Below are 15,393 nucleotides of genomic sequence, written 5' to 3' on the forward strand. Positions count from 1 at the left end.
GTATGTATATGTCATATATATATATATATATATATATATGTTTATATACAATACTTCCATTTTCGATTTTAGTATAATTTTGTTTAATATGCTTTTATATACACACTTTTGATTTATCGTGCATGTGCATATATTAAAATTCCAACATTTAAATGGCATTCTAACATGTGTTTTGGATTCTTTATTACAAGTTCTATTAGATTTATTTAAAGGAAATTTAATATTCTGAATTGATTTTAATGTTTAAATTGTTTTTAATACATATTTTCATTTAAGAATTTTATGATGAACTTTTAAAAAATCTGAAAAAGTGCTTGTTAAATTTAAAGTTAATGCTGGTTAGTAAAGGTTTCAGTTATTAAATTCATAGTAAACATAGTTTAATAAAAAGAATTGAAGTAAATGTTTCCACCTCATCATATTATATTACTACAAATAATAAATTATAGCATACATTGTGTAGTGCAATATGTATATAGAAACATTGCCAAATGATCGCCTAAATAATCGGGCTATAACTCCACTAATTTAATAATTATTATTAAGTAATTTGTTACTAGAGGTAGATGTTAGGCATTATCTCTTAACTAAATTAATAATTTATAAAATAATTTAGAACCATCTGGAAGAAAAGAACTGACCCATGGCAGGACTTGAACCTGCAACCTCTGCTTGCCATGCAGTTTGCTTGCCAGTTGTGTCAACCTGACTGAGCAAGCCTTCATTTCCAGATGTATTTAAGTTTAGATATAACCTTATGCAGTTAATCATGGCACTGGCTGGTGAAGATATAACCTTACCCAGCTTACTTATAAGTATAACATACATTGCAACATATATATATATAATATAACAACAAAACGTATATAGTACATCTATATCTTGCTGAGTAAAATGTTAGTTGGTTGAGTGCCATTGTGGAGTTGTTCTTAGGCCATGGGTGTAGGACATGGCCCAATAGGTCTAATTATATGATCAGTATTTCCAGCACAATTTCCAGGAACTTGCACAAAATACAAGTTTCTGGAAGTTATGCTCGGATATGCATATTAGGCTTACCATAATATTTTTTTCTCAAACAGGGACAATTTTGAGAAAATACTCCCATCAGAAAATAAAGCCTATTAGGATAAGTACTGTACATATGATTCAGAAGTTATTAATATTTATCACATAGTGTAAACATTCTTTAAAAATTTTTTGTCATTAAATCGGTACATTTAAAATATGACAATATACAGGGTGTCCACAATAAACCTGACACATTTGAAACTGTTGTAAAAGATCTACCACTCAGGAAGGATGTAAAGTAATGCATATTTTATGATGAAAAACTCAAAAATTTTTATTAAAAAAATCAGTGAACCTCTACATAAGCTTTTTGTTGCATGTGGAACATCGAGTCTATACTCAATTTCCTGCCAGGTTCTTTCAAGCATCTCAGGTGTTACAACAGCAACAGCATCGTGAATGCGCACATGAATTTTGACACCAGTTTAAACCTTGTCCTTGACAAATCCCCAAAAGAAAAAATCTAAGGGAGTAATATCCGGTGATTGAGGAAGGCTACGGTATTGGGAAATGGAGTATAGACTTGATGTTCTACATGCAACAAAAGGTAGGTTTTTTTTTACAACAGTTTCTAATGTGTCAGGTTTATGGTGGACATCCTGTATTTGAGGAAGTTCCTATTGCTTGCCTTATATTTCGTACGTTTCAAATGAGTTTTAATGTTTGAATGCTCACCATGAGTTACTGAAAATTCTGAAAAGCACAGTTCATATTTTACTTTGTCAATATGATCACAGACTTTTTTCAATCATCAGTAAACATGTGGTTTCTTTATGGCATTTTAGATATTAAATGAATTTAATGTACAGTATGAAATAAAAAGAAATGCCGACTAGCAATTTGAACTCGACTAAGATATGACATGCGTAGTAATGATGTGGCCAGTGTAAGTTTCAGTGTTGCCAACTCTAATTGAAACAAAATATCTAAAAAATGAAATAAAAATATCTGGATCTTATAGGTTATGTGTTGTTATAAATTCTGTGAAAAAATATCTGGATGTAAAGTAAAACATCTAAATTCATTAGGCCATATGTTATAAATTTTGGGGGGAGACATCTAGACAACATTAAAAGTACTTAGCTCTACAAGGGCTTTTTTTCCAAGCTCCGATGGTCCATAAAAAAAAGACAAGTGTAAATAACAAAATGAATTTATTACCAAAAGTTAGCTACAAACATGGTTACTTTTCAACATAATCACTATGAAAATTGAGGCATTTGTCATATCTGTGGACGAACTTTTCTATCTCCTTGTCATAGAATGTTGCCATCAATGACTTGAGATGGGCCCTAATGTTTTTTTGAAGATCATCATTAGTCTTGAACCTCTGCTCTCCTAGCCACTTTTCCTGTTCAGGAAAGAGGTGGAAGTTGTTCAGTGCTAAATTGGGGCTATATGCTGGGTGTTTAAAGGTGGTGAAGAGTTCCACCTCTTTCCTGAACTGAAAACATGGCTAGCAGGACAGAAGTTTGAGACTAATGAACTAATGATGATCTTCAAAACAACGTTAAAGCCATCTCAATTCACTAGTGGCAACATTCTATGACAAGGAGATGGAAAAGCTTGTCCACAGATATGACAAATGCCTCAATCTTTACCATGATTATGTCGAAAAGTAATCATGTTTGTAGCTAACTTTAGTAATAAATTCATTTTGTTATTTACACTTGTCTTTTTTTTTTATGGACCATCAGAGCTTGAAAAAAACAGCCTACATAGATACAAAATATTTAGATTGGCAACAGTGAGTGTAACAGAGGAGTAATTGCCAAATCATTTTACTCAAGGCTGCACTATTTTTACTTCTTGTATATTCTTCATTTTTAAAATTTTACCAAATAACCAGGACAAAATGACAAACTGGCGGAGACTCTGGGACAACGTCGTCAAAACAGGATGTCTGGTAAGCCTATTTATCATCAATTAAAAAGCAGATTTTGTTTCTGAATTGACTTCATTTTTGCCACTATTTCTAACTTATAAATACACTTTTCATTTTCTGAAATTAAAAATGTCATTAATAACTTAACTATCTCTGATTGAAGCCTGGATGATATTTCAGCTACTTTTAAAAATATTAATCCCATAACAGCATCTATTTTTTTCTTATACATACTGTATTTTTTCCCAACATTCTTCAATATAAGTTTCAAATTGGTATCACTTTTTTATAGACTTACCATACAAGAAATGTTGGAGACAATAGGAATGAATTTAGACTTTTTTGATATTAGTTACAAGAAAATGAATTTCGAGTGTCATACCCCTCATCAATTCTTATCTTGTTAGTACCTGTATTTTTCAAAAATATTTTAGCTGTACTATTTCTAAAACAACCAGATTTTTCTTAAACATATGTTATAATATTAAACTTTAAAACTATCACGTTTTTTAAAAAATGGTCTTTTATTCCTTTCATCCATTTATGAATTCTACATACAGCCAAAATCCAGAGAATACCAAGATGAAAGACTTAAATAGATTACATACAGATATGTGGTATCTGAGAACTTTCTTAACTCAAGATACATATATTGTACAACTTTGTTGCTGCCACAATCAATAGCAGACTCAATGCAAAAATTTAAATAAAATCATAAATGGATAAGAGTGAAAAAGATCATTTTCACTTTCCTGGCTGTTATATATAACAGGGAAATTATGGTAATCGGTCAAAAAAATGACTCCCCCAGAGATTTTTACATTTTTGTACTTAGGGCACCTTGAAACATCAAGAAATACAAAAAAAAAATTTGGGAGATAATTTCTATATGTATGGATGATAGTGTGTGTATATGTGGCACAATTTTGTTCAACCTCTTTGAAACTTCCTATGCTTTGTCAAAAATCTCTGAAATTTTGCAGGAAAGTTTGTGTATTAGGGGATTGATACTATTAAATTTTGGTGATTAAAGGTCAAGGGGATGGACAGATAATGGGGGTTATGTGTATCTCCAGTAGGGTTGGACGTAATGACGATTTTACTCATCATTGGAATTTATAATTTTTATAAAACCCATTACTACCCTCAAAATTAAGATTTTTGTCATTTTATAATAGTAAAAAATATAAAAAGTTTTTTTTAATAAAATATAATAACAGATGGCTCCATCAAAATTTTAAATGTTGGTGGGAAAGTTGAGCAACTCTTTGCTGGTTTATTTTATTTAAAAATATGATAGTTTAAAAGTTTATAACTATAACATATGTTTCAGATAAATCTGGTTGTTTTAGAAATAGTACAACTAAAAATGTTTTTTGAAAAATACAGGTACTAAAAAGATAAGAACTGATGAGGGGTATGGCATTCGAAATTCATTTTCTTGTAACTAATATCAGTAAAATCTAAATTCATTCCTATTGTCTCCAACATTTCTTGTACAATAAGTCTGTAAAAAAGTGATACTCAAAGCTCTGAATTTAGAAAGTTATATTGAAACAGAACAAGAAGCTAGAATAACAATTCTTTAATATAGTTTTATACCTTTTAATGATTAAAGTTTATATTATAGCCTATTCCAAAAAAAAAAAAAAACAACAAAAGAGCCAAACACTCTTAGGCCAATAGTTACAGGGTGACAATAATTAACCCGTACAAGTTTTTTCCATCGTAAATTTATTAATGAAATGAAAATTAGTAAAATAACAGCGGATAGCAGTGACAATACTTTACGTATTAATCAGATATTTAGCCAGTTTCAAAGTAGCCTCCTTTTGCCTTGATGCAGAGCCCAAACACGTTTCTAAATTCTCGGCGATGGGCCGCAGCTCTTCTGGAGACAGTTTGTCCCACTCCTGGTACAAGGATTGCTTCACGACTCCAAACTTTTGTAGGGCTTAGCGCAGGCCCTATCCTCCAAAATGGACCACACACTGTAGTCCATCGGGTTCAGATCCGGTGAGTATGATGGCCATTCCGCAGACGAGATGAAATCAGGAAAATGAGCCTTGCACCATTCCTGAATCTTCTTCACCCTGTGTGCTAGCGCTGAGTTCTGCTGAAACGTCTGTTTCGCACTGACAAAATGCTGCTGAGCCCACTGAAGTACCACGGCCTCGAGAATGTCACAGCGGTACACGTTTTGATTTTGGCCCCTTGATCGACGAAAACAAGGGGTGTCTTGCTGCTTGCACAAATTCCGGCCCAAACGTTGGATTTTGGCGATGTTTGATTACGGCTGAGCATCTGGTAGCTTCTGCGGACCAGTTCCTGTCATTTTGATGGTTGTGTGCTTGTTGTACGGAGAAAAGCTTCTCGTCTGTGAAGAGAATGCGCTCCCATTGTTGACCTGCGGTCCAACGCTTGAGTTGACAGCATCTTTGGAGTTGCATGCACTTGTTTTCATTGGTGAGGAGCTGAACCTTTTGGAACTTATAGGTCTTGAGTCTGAGTTCCTTTTTTGCCATTAATCGCACCGATTTGTGATTGATTCCAATCTCACGAGCAATTTTTCTCATGGAGATCTTCGCATGTAGGTCAACTCACTTTTTGATGATCTTGTGGTTCCTGGACGTGTTGATGGTGTGCTTTCTTCCACATCCAGGATGGTCACTATCGTGGCCAAGCTCCTTGAATCGCTGAACTGCATCCGAGACTGTCATTTTGGGAACACTGAGCAAACGAATAATTTCACATTGATGCTTTTCTTGCCAGAATAGCTCCAAAATTGCACAACGTTTGTTTGACATCCTTAAAAAAATAAAGACCTAACCCTTATTACACTGAAAGCATGTCTACATGGGCAGGAAATCATGGAGAATTAAACAACAGTATATAAATTGGTGACAGTAAAAAAGTTCAGGTGCAGCATTGCTACAAACTTTGTATGGGTTAATTATTGCCACCCTATATATCATCTGCAAAGCTAAAGATCTTTGAGCTGTGTATATTTTGATGTATCTAAAAACCCATTATCTCTAGATTATCACCTGTTTAGCCTTGCTGCATACCAGGTTATTTCACATCAGCTAATTTATTGCAAACATAGACAACTACACTAAATTCTATGGAAGAAAAATTACTTGCTTATAGTATTTAAATTGATATATCTAAAACTTTTGACTGTTTTGCTAGATTATGTACTAAAAATATTAAATGAAGAATTTCAAATACATTAAATATTTATTGCTGGTTAAATGATTGTTTTTTGATGCAACTATAAAAAGTTATAATAGATGACCTTCAGTTTCTTTGATTTTCCAAAATTTGTGCTATTCAGTAAGGATTGTTTCTCAGTACTTACTCGAATGTAGTTGGAGCAATAAATATGAGAGGACTTTTAAATTTTTGGTTTCTTTGAGTAGTTTTAAGAACAGTATTATTGATAAATCTGTGAGTATATAATATGGAATATATCTGATAATACATCTCAACAACTGGTTTGTATAAATATATATATATATATATATCACTCATAAAACCAACACCAGTAAATAAGAAGAAAAAAGGAAAATTTATGAACGTTTTCGTCTGTGTTTGATAACGTATATCTCTGAGGAGCCGTTTGTTCGATAATGTGAGATCCGAAAGGCCCTGGGTCTAATTTGTGAATTTTTATTAAATATGTTTAAATATAGACACGAAATATTACTTCGTTTTTGTGAAAAAAATATTGTTTTAGACGTGGGAAAAACCAGATAACAAATGTTATTTCCTTTCATCGAAGAGAACATCCTCTGTTTTTCTGTATCTGGTTAAAAATCTCGCTCAGATGGGAAATGGTTACCCCTCATTCATCCCCCTTTNTTGGAAATGATTCAAAAGTGGGTCCTATTACAGTAGAGCATCGATTATTCGACTCAATTGGGGACTCGTGTTGGTCAGATAACTGAAAAAACAGATAACCGAAAAATATGAAAAAATACATTATTAGTATAGTATATTAGTATATCTCATGTAATTAGTATATTAGTATATCGCTATTAACCTATTTCACATTGAATTTTCATCGATGTTAAGCCTAACAAAAATTTTTTTAAAATAATAATCATCACTATTGTATCGTTAAAAATAAGAAAATTAAGCCTCGTTTAAATACTGGCTCCCTTTCATGGTCGAGCCATGTTGCCAGCTAAAACACATAAAAATACTATTAAAGTAGCCAAGACATAGCCAAATATTGTATCACCACATCACTAGCGGACATTTGAATTTGCCGACTAGAACAGTCGGTTAACCAATGTGATGGTTAATCGGGGGTCGGATAATTGATGCTCTACTGTATTTGGATAAGGAACTATTTGTGTCTAAGGTTATGTGCTCACCAAGTTTTGTTTGAATTGGATACCTGAATGTTTGGCCCTCTCCTTGTAAGTGATAGTTTAACATGTTACTTTTACTTCCCAGACACCAAACTGATAAGGCTATTAGTACCTGCATTAAGTAGTAAGTAAAACTGATGGTGATAAATAATTTGAAGTGGCAAAAAAATTAAAAACTGGCAAATTGGTGGCAGTATTTTTAAATTTTCCAGAGAGATTCCTGCAAGTGATATAACTTTATAACACTATGTACAAATTTTTGTTGTAATATAGTTAAAAATGAAATTCATAATTTAATATTCATAGTTAATAATAAATTCATAATTTATGTCAATAGGTACTGAACATATGCAATGAAATTATGGATGAAGCTATTCCAACACTAAGAGCAAATAGGGATTACAGAGTGAAATTTCCTGATGAAATGCTTCATGAAAATCTTGCTGGTCAGCTATGGTTTGGTGCTGAAGTAAGTAATTAAAATTAATTTTCTGTATTCAAATATACTGTTGAAAATTTATTAATTCATAGATGTTTAAAAAATAGAAGAAACTATAAACATCTTCATTATGTCCTTTCACACACCTCAGGAACATAACTGTTTTTTTCAGTGAAGTTGACTTTTTATTAGAGGCCACTTATTCACTGTAATATGCAAAAAACATTAAAAAAATTCCAGAGTTTAACAAAAAACACTTAAAAAATTCCAGAGTTAATGTGTGGCAACTACATTCAAATTCAAATTTTCTTAGAATAGTCTATTAAATTTTAATAATTAAGTTATTAATTATTAACTTTATAATATATACATCACAAAAAGTTTTGCACCATCCTAATTTTGGAAAACAGTGAAAAGAAGTTCAAAAAATGATACTGTGCTTTAAAAAAGGGATTATGTAATGACTTTATCATCATAAAAACAAAAGCTTGTAAAACAAAAGACATTATCTCCAGTGTCTACAATGTTTTCAAATTATGATACAGTGGTTTCAATACTCTACCACAATGTTCCGCAACCTTTTTCTACTTGTGGCACACCCATGACTCAATACGACACACCAAAATGTTATTCCCCTCAAAAACATAAGATACTATTAATAGAATTACGTAATGCCACTAACCTATTATTATTAAACAGACATCAACACTTGTGAGCAAATTTATTTTACATATAATTTTGTAGAATACATAAAAATGCATGACTTGTGATAAAGAATAAAAATTTTATTTATTTTGTTTCTGAAATTAATAACTGGATTTTAATAAAAATAAAAATTTATTTAGCTATTTTAGAAGATATCTGATAGCATAGAAGGATTTAAAAATTAAAGACAAAGTATAGAAATATCACACTATTATAAGTTAACCTGTTAACAAAAATTAAATTCATAAAATTAGAGTTAGTTGTCAAATTGTTGTTTTAAACTGAATATATAAAGGGCAAACATGGAATCTCCCTTTATATTTTCATATGAGTGTCCAAGTCAGATAGCTTATGTTACATGACTTTCTTCATCAAGGTCATTCACTTGCAAAATATGACGACGTAAAGTTTTTTTTTATCTGATGTAAATTAACTTTTTAGTATCTTAATTATAACATTGATGATATAAGTTTATAAGAGATTAAGGTCACATTTACATGATCTGTGTATTTGCCCAGATGGATAAATATCTGGATTATGTGAAGAAATGAATTTCCTCCAGTTGCAAGTTATGACACTTCATACTGCAAGTGTCCATATGGCGTGAAAAATCTTATGCCTTGTGATACCCTGCTATAAGATGATTAACTGACATGCACTATTAACCTAATAGACCAAATCAATATTATTTTTGATCAGCTTTGCCTATTAAAATCATTTATGTAGATGAATTGAAGATTTGACAAAATTCTCATTAAATATATTTATCATATTTTTAGAGTATTATAAAAATAGTCTGATGAATGACTATTGATATAATACTCTAAAAATTTTTAAAATCAGTAATTGAAGGATTATGTATCCATCATTAAAAATTGTCAGTAAACCAAAGCAATTTCACCTAGTTTATGTTTCCCATTTCTGTTTCCTCTTTCAGTAGTGACCTTATTCAGTGTTCTCCATTTCAGTGCTAACCCAATTCAGCACACTGTTTAATGAAAAGTCTATAACCAATTTCAGTTATTTAAATTACTATTAAGATGATTCTTTTTACACATTAAACAATGAATTATTTAGGGATTTAAGTTTAAAACAAACAGTTTATTGCTTAGATTAAGCAAGAAACTGTTTGTTTTAAACTTTTGTTAATTACAAATATTGATACAAAATAAGATTTCACTACCAAATAAATAAATAAATATATATATATATATAGCTATGAAACAATTATAAAAAATCTGTTTAATTTAATATATTAGGTAAAAGTTTGTGATAATTATTATAAAAATTTATATTATTACATATGTTAGATGAAATAAATATAGAAAAAAGTCTTAACCTAACTGGTACAAATCCATTTGTAATACTAACTAAATTACTTAACATTGAATTACATGAACAGCACTTGGCATCCAGACTTAATTCAAAAGATTTGAAACATTATTCAACATCATATAACATAGTGCTCTGAAGTCCAAAATCTTGAATTAAATTTAAATGCCATGCATGCATTGTTTGTGTAAAGAACAGATATTAATGTTCTTTTGTTTCTCTATTTAAGTTATGATTTATTTGAATACAGTATTTTGTTTGAGTTTGTAAAGGATCTGAAGTTGGAATTAAGGATTCCAAAAATGTTTATTCTAAATAAAGCTCATCCTGACTTGTAGCTACAACAGTGTTAAGTGATTGTATTTATTTATTTATTATTATTATTGTATTCAGCTAAATAAATGTAGAAAAGGAAGCATTTAATAAAAATGTTTATAGTAATAATTATCTTCTATCGATTTTATGAAGTTATAATAATTTTTGCATAGTTTCATTTGTAATTTTAGAGTAATTTGATGATATTTATAATTTCTTCCTGAAAAGATCAGATTAGTGGTAACCTAAAAATTAAGTTTTATTGTTTGGCTTTTTTTTAACAAAGTAATTGTTACTGAAATTAGAAGTGTTAAAATAGGAAGTACTGAACTAGGACAATGAAATTAAAACAATAGTTGGTAAGTTCTCTATACATTATCTAGCTTATCCATAATTTGGTGGTTACTAAGATGCAAACAGAAAAATAAATAACTGATTAGAAAACATACTTTGTACAAGAGAACTTATGTTAAAATATAAATGAAACTTTATGTGAAAAATTATGTGACTTCAAATGTCATGGAAGTGTGAACGTAGGGTCAGTGTCTCTTTGACACCGCGTCAGGATGTGACACCACCGAGTCTCACATGACTCAGAAATCATGACAGAAAGTTCTTATGTCACGCAAGCGATCGCGGGTAAGCGGTTGGATTCGGAGTAGAGGTGAGGAGAGAGAAACGAGGAAGTGATTCACTCAGATTCCAGATTAATAAATAATGACAAATTTATTTTAACGAGCAGGAGTACATGATATACGATCATAGACATCTTGGATTGATATATGGCTTATATCCTTAGATTATCAAATCTAACCATTGTGAGAGAGAGAGAGTTTACAGGATATTTGCGTGTGGATAAATACCTTATAAAGAAGTCGATGATTGATGACTGGATGGTTCACTGGATTCTTGATGGAATGTTCTTGATATTTAGAGTGTTCAGGTGACAGGAGCAACTTTGAAGGGAGGTATCCGACTTGTGTTTAGGCACTTAGGGGTGTAAGGTATCCTTATGATAAGGTCAGTGGAGGCACAATATTTTGCACGTTATAATTCTTGGGAGGTGAACTTTGGAGCATGACTGACTGGATTTGTCATCGCTCTCCCTTGTTATTTGGATTCCTTCTTGGTTTTTTCCGTGAGATCAGGAGTCTGTTCTTAAGGGCCTGGCGTCCAATACTTGAAAAATATCGAAAGTTCCGGGTGACACACTAATGACTAGATGGATCATCCTCAACAAGGAAACAAGTCCGTGGGAACTAAATTTTTTATGGATTTTAACCTAACTCTTGACAAAATGATCAAAGTTAGACGATTGAATTCCAAAATGATTAAAGTCCAAAACGACACTTCACTGAGGGTCCCTTCATCCCTCACATCACCCCAGCCTTTCCAAAATTGTGCTTGTTCTGAGTGAGCAAGTTCGATTTTCACTGTTTTTCTTTCTAAAGGCCGTTTACAATGAAAGATTTGTTTCTCTCTCTCTCTCTCTCTCTCTCTCTCTCTCTCTCTCTCTCTCTCTCTGTACCTTTGAGTTTTCGGAGTTGGTAGTTTTTCTATGATCTGTTCCTGAGGACAATCTATTAAGTTTTTCTCTCTTGTCGCTTTTTGGTTATTTTGCTCTGTGAGGTTTTTCTCTATGCGGACTACTCTGACAATGATTTCTTTATTGGTTTGGGTCTTTTTCAGTTGAATTCGTCTCGTTGGCCCTTTTAGTGTGGCATGGTCTTGGAAGCTTACAACTCTTTCTTCGGGGAGTTTTATTGTTTCTGTTGCTAAGTTTATTTCTAACCCCTGGTCTTTTATTATGTCTCTTCCTATTAGTCTGTCAAATGGTTGCGTAATTTCATCATCTACAATGTAACATGGGTAAGAAAATTGCAAGGGTCCTATTTGAAATAGGAACTTGGTTTCACCATACGTGTTGATTTGGTGTCTGGTGACACTTCGGAAAGATATCTCGCTCCTGTTATTTTTTTCTTTTGAAGGTGCCTAATTGTTATGCCAATGATCTCGACAACAGCATCACCGTGGATCCTGTATCTATGGTTAATCGGGTTGCTATGTCATCAATGAGACAATGTAACGTAGGTTTTGCATTGTGCGCTCTGAAATTATGATGAGTTGCTACATCACTGAATCTAGATATTCTAATCCTGGGTGTATTTTTTCTCTTTTGCCTAAAATTGCCTCTAAAATTTCGTCGGTTTCTGTTTACTCTTCTCTCGTATTGCCATATCTGGGGTTGTGTTGGAGTCATCCAGGTTTGTCAATTAATTCTTGAGTCGCCTAAATTATGTCTTGCCTCATATCATCTTGGTCTGTGTCAAGAATTGTATGTTTGATTTCACATGCCGCCTATTATGTTTCTTGAGTTGTCGAATGGGTCACTATATCTGTTTTTAGCATTGTTGCCTCTATGCATGGGGAATTCAGTTTGACTTTCCTGCCATCGTAACTCATGTAATTGCTCTTGTATTTGCTTGATTGTTTGATGTATAGTTCTATCGATATAGCTTTGTCTTTGTGGTTCTGGATATTCCTGAGAATGCAAAATTGGCAGTGGTCTGCATCTAGGATCTCCTCAACTACATTCTTGTGTGCCTAATCACTTTAGTTGCTCCTGAAGTTCCGCTAAAGTTTCCTCCAATTGCTTATGATTTGTCATGTTATGGTCCTCTTTCAGATCGGTAGGATTATTTATATTTCTGACTATCGCTCGGGATTCCACCGTTAATTGTTCTATAGTTTCTTCGCTGATAGCTGTTTGCACCACCTTATCGAAGCATAATGGCATTTGGAATGTCAGTGGAATCATGCTCGACATTGCAAATGCCATTGTCAAACTTCTAGGCTTACAGGAAGGCAGCACTGAACTTCCAACGTTCACATTTTTGCATTGAAAACTTCGGCTGCAACCTCACTAATTAATTTTTAATTTAGACATTTTTAAAATTTAATTTGGAATTAATTATTAAATTTAATGTGAGATGGCAGCATAACTACCTACCTCTAGTCAAATTAATTAATTTCTAATATTTAATTATAACCTTTACATAGCCCAAGAATTTATCATATCGTTTGGCATGTTTATTATATAATGGGCAATGGTTGTTGATGTTTATGTGTAATATGTATGAATACAAGTTTGGAAAAATGTTTGATCATAAGCGACACTAAGATGCTAGCAGAATGAGTGCTAAACACAGACTGATGGAGCATGTGCACAATTTTCCCTCTTTTCATTACTCATTATGTGAAATATTGCTCATTAAGTGAGTCATTTTTTACAATTCTGTTTTTCTCGTCAAGCGAGGGGCTACTGTAATAAGTTTCATTTTTGTTAATTTTTGGATTGTACCTATCTAATAAATTAGATAAGGTTTGTCATTAGTAGTTAACTGGTTGTATATATAAACAAATAATCTATCACATCAAGAATTAGCAAAAAAACCTCTAACAAATATAATAAAAACAAACATTTTCTTTCATATTCAAATGGACATTTTCAGGTTAGTGTTGAAAGTGTCTGTTTGAAAATGGAAGAAAACAATTTTTTTTATTGAATTTGTTGGAGTTTTTCCTGGTTCTTGGTGTGATACAGTACTTGTTTAGATAAAGTCAGGATTGACAACCTTATACTACTAACATAAATACTGTATGCAATAAAGAACTCTTAATACTGTATTGTATTAGAATTCCTAATTGGAATTTTTTAAAGAATTATTTAAAATATACATGAAAAGCTATTTCAAGGGAGTTTCAAATTCAATCATTCATCTTTGCGAAGCTTTAAGAAAGAAATAAAACTTTTGTTTCTTAAAGAGCTTGAATGAAAGGATAGATAGTGAAATCACCATAAGAATACAGGAGTGCAAGTGGTGGCTGCAATAAGTAAATTTGCGAGGGATAAAAGATGTCCAAAGAGGCATGAATGACTGTGTATGAGTGTTTTCGTACCTGCACTTCTATGGTAGTGAAACTAGGATGTGGCAGAAGTCATGGGACTCACATTACTGCATGTGAGAGGACTCTATGGCATAATGAGGAGAGACCATATGAGAAGTGAACAAGTGTTGAAGGAATTTGGGTGAAAGATAATATGGTTTGAAAGGTAAGTAAATTGGTCCTACAATAGTTCGGTCATGTTGAAAGAATAAAACGAGAACTGTTGAAGAGAGAATACATGGAAAATGTGGTTGGGGAAGGCCAAGACCTTGGTTGGAACAAGTGGATGAGTATCTGTAAGAATGTAAGATGCTGAGTCAATAACGAAGTGTGCTAGAAGAGGCGTGATTGTGTCTGAACGGGAAGGTATAGAGAAAGTTGCTGAATGGATGATTTATAGGATAGTAATCTCCTTTTGCCTGCTATTTACCCTTTTTGAATTGTGAGCATGAGAATATGTATGTATGTATATATATATATAGTGTACATTAAAGCCTTTCCAAAGATGAATCATTGAATTCAAAAATGCTCAAAATTTTTCTTAGCTTTATTTAAGCATTTTAGTATATATTTTTATATAAGAAATCTATGTATATTTCCTATATACAGGTAAACAAATACTATCCAATATGCATGTATAAAATCCAGAAACTTCATTACAGTGGAGTTTCTGGATTACATACATACTTATTGCATATTATTTGTTTACTGTGATTATATTGTATTAAATTAAATTTACATAACTGTAAGTAAAATATAGTGACAAATCTATTACTTTTTTGATAGCGAGAAGATCCTTCCAAATTAGTTCAGTTCTATTATGCAGACGAAGAACTTAATTTAGTAGCAACAGAATTAGATAGTTTTGATGGTCACAAGGATCCAGACAGGTGTTCAGCTCTTGTTAATCAACTGCGTTTATGTCAAGATAAAGTGAGTAGTTTTTAAGAACTAAATTTAAAATAAAATTATAATTGGAAAAATTTCTCTCTCATAAAGAACTTGCATAAGTTTTAAAATCTTTTCATTTATGATTGCTATTATGATTTTTAAAAAGATATGACTAAAATATCAATTACATGTATTGTATCAGGAGTATCCAAAAATAACTGGAATTGCAACACTGCTTATGCATATTTTGTTGGCTATTGCAACTTTTGGATATGAAACTTCCAAAGACATAAGCAAACACTAAATTTTTATTTTTTGGAAATGATTCAAAAGTGGGTCCTATTACAGTAGAGCATCGATTATTCGACTCAATTGGGGACTCGTGTTGGTCAGATAACTGAAAAAACAGATAACCGAAAAATATGAAA

The 15,393-nt window shown here is 32.0% G+C and overlaps 1 protein-coding gene across 1 annotated transcript in view; it reads left to right on the plus strand.

Moving 5' to 3' along the window:
• The window catches only part of LOC111625788 (lateral signaling target protein 2 homolog), an 88,709-nt gene that overhangs the window by 14,030 nt on the left and 59,286 nt on the right, over positions 1 to 15,393 (plus strand). The window contains exon 2 of the mRNA XM_023369006.1: positions 14,861 to 15,007. Coding sequence (XP_023224774.1) covers positions 14,861 to 15,007 — 147 coding nt within the window. The remainder of the gene's footprint in view (positions 1 to 14,860; positions 15,008 to 15,393) is intronic.

This window comes from Centruroides sculpturatus, unplaced genomic scaffold, assembly GCF_000671375.1.
Source record: "Centruroides sculpturatus isolate CEXI.00-Female unplaced genomic scaffold, Cexi_2.0 scaffold355, whole genome shotgun sequence".
In the NCBI taxonomy this organism is placed as follows: Eukaryota; Metazoa; Arthropoda; class Arachnida; order Scorpiones; family Buthidae; genus Centruroides; species Centruroides sculpturatus.